We start from the raw sequence: 6,880 nt of genomic DNA on the forward strand, positions 1-6,880 counted from the left end.
CCCCCCCCCCCCCCGAGAGTAAAAGAATAATCAATTACAGTAAATCAGGCTGATTTAAACTCACAGAGAGCCACCTGCCTCTGACTCCTGAATGCTGGGATTAAGGCTTGCACCATCCTCCCTCCAGCCAATTTTGGCTATTTTTGTTAATCTTTTATGGGTCACCAGAGAAGATCACTCAGATGGTTTATGGTCAACTAAAAGTCTTTATTCCAACCAGCAAGGACTACACTCTGGTAGTGGGGACCTGTGTATTAGAGCAAGAGACTATTAAAAGCAAAACCTACATTCTGTTATCTTGCTCAGCAGATGTAAGGGAAGGTTTTGCCTAAGCTGGCAGTTTAACAGAAGCCAAAATAAGTAGTTAGCTGCAAGGAGAGGTTTGTATATGCAGGCAGGTTAACAGAAGCCAGACTAATTAGCTGGGGAATCTTGACCTCTAGTTCCAAGAACAGAGTTTAGTAATTTTCCACAAGGTTCTCCATCAAAAGTCAAATTCTATTCACCCCCAAAATGGCTTCAGCAAGACTAGGTGACAGAGGAGACTGCACTCTCATGCCCTGTCACAAATGTATAGTTAATGGTGGACAGAGAGTACAAATTATAGGGTTTTAGCTTTTGAAATTTTTATGTATTATACTCCGTTAAAAAGTACTTATTCATCAATAGCTTTGTTTTTTAACTTCACACAAACACCTAAAGAATGGATTCTCAAAAAAAATACTTTCATATACATTTTCAATCACGAGACTTTGCACAGAATGGAGCTGTTTAAAACTGAATAGTGGAGGAAGCGCAAGTCTTTTCTAAACTATCTGCAGTACAGTTGCCTTTCGTGTCAGTTACAGGAATGGCAACAGAAGCAAGAACACCATAACAGTCACTTTACAGAACACAGGCATGAACCAAATGCTTTTTCAAGGATTTTATGTCTGTTGGACCCTGCGTCCACAATTTTGTCTGTACTGTGCTTACCATTAATCAACTAGACAGAATGTAAAGATTGTGCCTAAACCACAGGAGCCATGGGACAAGGAAGGTGCCTCAGGTAACCCTGCTTCCAATAACTGCTCTTCCTATGTTGGTTGTATAGTGTTTGGTAAATTAAATTTATTAAAAAAACAAGAGTATATCAAGAACATGATGGCTACCCTATATTTCTGACATTCAAAGGTATGACCAACAGAGTATCATCTCTGAACAACAGACTTCCAACAATCTCACTCTCTTAAGGCTTTCTCCTCATCAAAAATACATGAATACTCTGATGTTGACCAAATCTTAGGGCACATTCTTTTTAGTCACAGTCTTGCCAATGAGTACTCTGATGTTCAGTAAAATTTCCATATAAAAGACTTGTCCGCCTTCCTTACATGCATAGGACTTCTGATGATGCTGTGTAAGGTCATCATTTACAATAAGGCTTTCCCGCGTTCTTCATACTCACCAGGTTTCAGGTCTAGAAGGGCTCTCTGATGAGGTTTAAGAGCTAATTCTATAAATGTTTCCACAGTTCTTGCAGTCACAGGATTTTACACCAGCATGGATTCTTTATGTTGAAGAAGGCCTAAGCTCAAATGGAAGGTTTTTCCACATTCTTTACAGTGACAAAGAGTTTTATATCAGTATGAATTCTCCACGGTGTAGTAACAGCTGAACTAAATATACTTTCTGAAGTTTCTTATATTCATATGGTTTTTCATCATAATGAACTCTCCAATATACAATATACAGCTATCTTAGAATTACCGAAGGCCTTCACATTCCTTACATTATAAGGCTTCATACTATTATGAATTTTAGCATGTCAAACCAAGCTTGATTTTCACTAAAGGGCTTCCCACATTAACATTGGTAAAGTTTCTCACCAGTGTGAATTCTTAGATGTACTTTAAGGTCTTCACCATGAGTAAAGTACTCCCCCACATTGTGTACATTCACAAGGATTCTTGCCAGTATGAATTCTAAAATGTCCAAGAAATTGGTAATGATACTGAAAGGCTTCTCCACATTCCTTACATTGAAAGGGCTTCTCACCAGTATGGATTCTCTCATGAATCCTAAGGCCTGTACCACGAATAAAGCCCTTTCCACATTCCTTGCACTGAAAAGGTTTTACATCAGTATGAATTCTCTGATGTTGTGTAAGTTGGTACTGAAGTCTGAATGCAGACCCACACTGCTGACATTCAAATGATTTCTCTCCAGAATGAATACTCTGGTGCCGAGTGAGCTGTGCCAGAACAGTGAAGGCTTTTCCACATTCCTTACACTGAAAGGGTCTCTCACCAGAGTGAATTTTCTGATGTTGCATGAGGTTTGAGCGACGATTAAAGGCTTTCCCACACTCTTTACATTCATATGGCTTCACACCAGCATGAATAATTCTGTGTTGAAAAAGAGTGGAGACACGATTGAAGGACTTCCCGCATTCCTCACATTCAAATGGTTTCGTACCTGTATGAATGGTTTTATGGTACTTAAGCAGGTTGGGAAGATGAAAGGCCTTTCCACACTCATCACATTCAAAAGGTTTCTCACCACTGTGAGACTTCTGATGTCTTGTAAGTTGTTGGTGGAGTCTGAAGGCTTTCCCACATTCCTTGCATTCATAGGGTTTCTCTCCAGTGTGAATAGTCTGATGTTGAACAAGATTTGAACTACAACCAAAATACTTCCCACACTCTTTACATTCATAGGCTTTTTCTCTGTTGTGAGTAAGAGTCTGGCAGGTGTAAGCAGGCAGTTTTTCCTTGTTACTAATCTTTAGATCAGCATCTCCTTGACAACTCTGTAGTCTCTTGAATGTATTATAGTTGGGACCATGACTAAAACTGGAGCCCTGGAGATCAAGAGATTTATTTAATTGCTGCATGCTCTGATTGGGCAGATTTATATGATAAATATGACTTTCTGGAGATATAGTTTCAGCTTCATAACCTGACTCCATATCTGAAAGAAAGAAGAAAGCAAGAATACATTATTTCTCTACAACACACACACAAACACTCCATTAAACGAATGGCCACACTCAAACATATTTTCTGATAAGCTGAGCAGGAGCAAGGAGAACAGCAATCACAAAAGGCAGAAGTAGGACAGGTTAGAAATGGGAAGGCATGTTTGCTTAACAAGATTATAACTAACTAGAGTGAACTAAATTTGCATGTCTCTTTCTATACTACTAGAAACACATACCCTGCAATGAAGATTTTTTGAAGCTGAGGATATGTAAAAGTCAACCCCAATCTGATGGCACTGTGTTATTATTGCCTGCCCAAAAATGAACTGTTGTATCCCAGTCCTTAGTGTTCAGATGTTACTAATAATTTACACAGGTCCCCTGTGATGGCTAAAGAAAATTAATATGAGACAGACATCCCTTAAGGGTCACCGACCTTCTGCTCTGGAGTACCTGGGAGACCCTAGTGACCTGCAAAGTGAGATAACAGGAAACTGGGCCAGGAAATGTTAACCCTTGCTTTTGCTTCTGGAAAATTTGTGTATCTCTCAGAAAACAAACCAAACAAGAAACAAAACAAAATAATTACTTGCATATCGCTGTGGAATAGAGGTGAGATGGTCTTTTCTTACTAGATAGCAGGAAACAAAGAAACAACTGAGGGAAGTAAAACAATTGTCCTGCCCCGCTGTGGAATCCACAGATAGTTGTAAGGCACACCTTTCTGATGTCTGCTTTAAAACCCCACCTCACCACGCATGTGTACAGCATGTTACTTTGATCTAGGGCTGCAATCCTTCTGCTAGGAGTGGAATGCATCCATTCAATCTAAATTTGAATAGGCTCTAAGTCTTTGGTCTTTCCCAATGGATTTGAATGTCACAACACACCAAACCAAGTGGGGGAAGTATACCACAAAAAATACATATCTGTCATGACAAGGAAACTGGTTTGGACTTGGAATTCTTTTTGTTTGCTCTTTTTTTTTTTTTTGAGACAGGGATTTTCTGTATAGTCAGGGCTGTCCGAGAACTCACTCTGTAGACCAGGTTTTCCTGGAACTCAGAGATCCACTGTCCTCTGCCTCTTGAGTGCTGATATTAAAGAAGTGCACCACTAACTCCTACACTGGACTTGGAATTCTTAAAAATTAAAAGGGGGTTTTAATATGTAGTGGTATTGGTAGACAACTGTAATCTCAGCAACAAGAAGTCATAGGTAACAGGGCCATGAATCTTGGGCCATCTTGGGTTAGACTGTGAGACAGTGTTTGAGAAAAACAAAAACAAGCTAAAAAGAAAGAAAAATGGGGAGAGAATTCATTACAATTTTAAAGAACACTAAGGAACTCCAGTCAGGGAAGAAGGTAAGCTAAGTGCAGATCTTTACCTATCCCGCCTATCCACCAATTCCAATTTCCTAGTCTCATCCCTAGCTCTGTAGCAGAACACGTTTTCACAGATGTCGTGGAGTGGATATGTGGCTTCCCATGGGCCAATGAAATGAAGACTAGAGACACTTGAGAACTGACTTAGCCTTTTGAGGCCACAGGGACTCTTTCACAGACTGCAGCACTTTCCCTTCGCCCAGGGCATTTTCATCTTTTCCCATATGTACAGTTCAGCCAGCTGGTTTCCATATGCTCAAAACAACCTGAATGAAGCTTTCAAAAGTACAATGCCAAATGCAAATACCTGATTCAGGGGTACCATAGTTTTCCAGGTTGCCCCTAACCAAGTTCTGCATAGGCTTTGTATACTTGGGAAACGCTCAGACAAGATTCACATAGGGCAACAAGAGGTACCTGTAACACAAAGGATGGACTAGGGCTAGGTGCTAACTCCAGAGCTAGATCAGGCGTGGCCAGTGGGGACTGGTGCTAGCTGCTAACTCTCTGGTGCAAGGCCAGCAGGAAACTCTGCAACACCACCCGCTGTGGACTCCCCTTCACTCCCGCCCTGATCTCCAGAAATCACGCAGATCGACACGTCCCAATTTTCTTATCCCCACTGCTTTACCCCAAACCCCAATCCAACAGGCATTCTCTGCTAACCAAAAGGTCACTCTAGGGACAGGCAGACTAACTACAGATCTTCACCTCTCCCTCTATTCAGCCAAATCCAATCCCCAGTCTCATCTCCAAATCTGTAGTCGACCATCTGCTGTGGCCTCTCCTAACTCTCTTTTCCTACTCCCCAGGGGGCTAAGAAGATCCTAGTGGAACACCTGCTTCTCCCTCTTGTAGTCTCATCCAACACCACCTACCTAGTCCATCCAGCTCCCAAGACATTTTACCTGGAACCCCAGTGGCCATACCTATGCACAGGGTCTGCCCCACCCAAGCTGTGCCAGGTGCTTTCTGCATAAGTTTATCAGGGCCTCCAGTTTAGTGTTTGTGTGGGATTCATATGTGTGTAAACAGGCATGTTTCTGTTTCTTGTGCCTTCTCTTGGGTGGTATCTATTTTATTTGTTTATTTTGTCCAAATCCAATGTGTTAGTTTTGTTTTAGCCTACTTTATTTTATTATATTGTATTTTACTACTATCCCTTAGAAGCATGCGTGTTTTCCAAGAAGAGAGAAATGGAGTAGATCCAGATAGGAGGTGAAGTGGGGAGGAACTGGGAGGAGCAGAGGGAGGTGAAGCCTGAGGCAGCATATAATCTGTGGGGGAATGCACATGGGTTCTGGGGCTGATCTGTCTATTACTTGTACTATGTACATGGTGAACCATGTGAGGAGATGGAAAGCATGCTGTTTTCACTGTTTGTTCTGTGTCCACTGGAAAACAGAACAGAACCACACTGTAATTCCGATATTGTCTGGAAATATATGAGCTTCAAAAAAAAGTATACAGTAGAAAGAACACAGAAAACATAGAAGAATAGAGAATAAAGAAAAGTCATCAAGACACAGTGTGACTGTGATTTTCCCTTAACTCTCTCAGATTAAAAAAAAAAAAAAGTGCTGCTGGAGGCTGGGTCCCCCCCACCGGCAGGCAGTTATAAGCTCTCTTTTGCCTGGAGCTTGCCAAGTAAACTAGGTGGAGTTGCCAGGAAAACAAGGGATCTGCCTCTCCCACCACCCCAGTGCAGCAGTGAAAGCATAGGCTACACCATCACACCTTGTTTAGAGGGTCTATGAAGACAGAGAATTAGATTGTTTGCTATGTCTCACAGTGTTACTGCATTCACTGGTGGTCAAAGTATCTTACTATTGGATCAGCAGTCAAAGACACTGACTGCTCTTCCAGGACCTGGGTTCAAGTACCAGCCCCAGGGGATCTGATGCTCTCTTATGGCCCCTTTGGATACCTGCACACACACAACCAATAATAAAATACATTTAAAATGACACAAAGAGGGTAACTGCTCCAGTACGATGGAAGAGGGGAGAACAACTAAGACTCATGAACAAGCAGCCCCTGTGGCAGCTTTTGCTATGACCTTGACTTCCTTCCCAGGTCTCAGGCACGATCTTCCACAGGCCCTGGCACTCTGAAGGGAGTGTGTCAACCCCAGGTCAGGCATGGGGACCTCTCCGACCACACGCTGAGATGGCAATGCTGCAGCCCTGCCTTACTCTTACTCACCTGGGCTGGGCCTGTCTGCTTCTTCTGTCACAGCCATCCAGGGCTCTCTCTCCTGCTCCAGTAAGGTGATCAGATCGGGTTTGGAAATGGAACTTCCCACTTAAAGAAAGGAAAAATTACACATGTGGAGACTTTCTTTTTTTGAGAGTTGGTCTCTAATTATCCCAGGATGTCCTGGAACTCAATATGTAGACCAGGCTGGCTTTGAACTTATTCATCTGCCTGCCTCTGCCTCCTAAATGCTGGGATGAAGGGTGTGTGGCACAATGAGCTGCCAGTATAGATCTTTAAAGATGCAGACGTATTTATTATAAAGTTCTATACAG

General features: G+C 42.1%; 2 protein-coding genes across 14 annotated transcripts in view; both read right to left on the minus strand.

The window, feature by feature from the left end:
• Positions 1–6,880, minus strand: part of LOC126492530 (zinc finger protein 60-like) — a 152,396-nt gene that overhangs the window by 75,661 nt on the left and 69,855 nt on the right. The window lies entirely within an intron of this gene.
• Positions 1–6,880, minus strand: part of LOC126492529 (zinc finger protein 60-like) — a 104,177-nt gene that overhangs the window by 27,335 nt on the left and 69,962 nt on the right. For 2 of the 11 annotated variants that reach the window (XM_050128986.1, XM_050128990.1), the window contains exon 4: positions 6,555–6,653. The exons of the other annotated variants lie outside the window; for them this stretch is intronic. In XM_050128986.1, the coding sequence (XP_049984943.1) occupies positions 6,555–6,653 (99 nt within the window). The remainder of the gene's footprint in view (positions 1–6,554; positions 6,654–6,880) is intronic. 11 annotated transcript variants of the gene reach the window in all.

This window comes from Alexandromys fortis, unplaced genomic scaffold (genome assembly GCF_014885135.2).
Source record: "Alexandromys fortis isolate MF-2015 unplaced genomic scaffold, M_Fortis_MF-2015_v1.1 scaffold_293, whole genome shotgun sequence".
Taxonomy (NCBI): domain Eukaryota; kingdom Metazoa; phylum Chordata; class Mammalia; order Rodentia; family Cricetidae; genus Alexandromys; species Alexandromys fortis.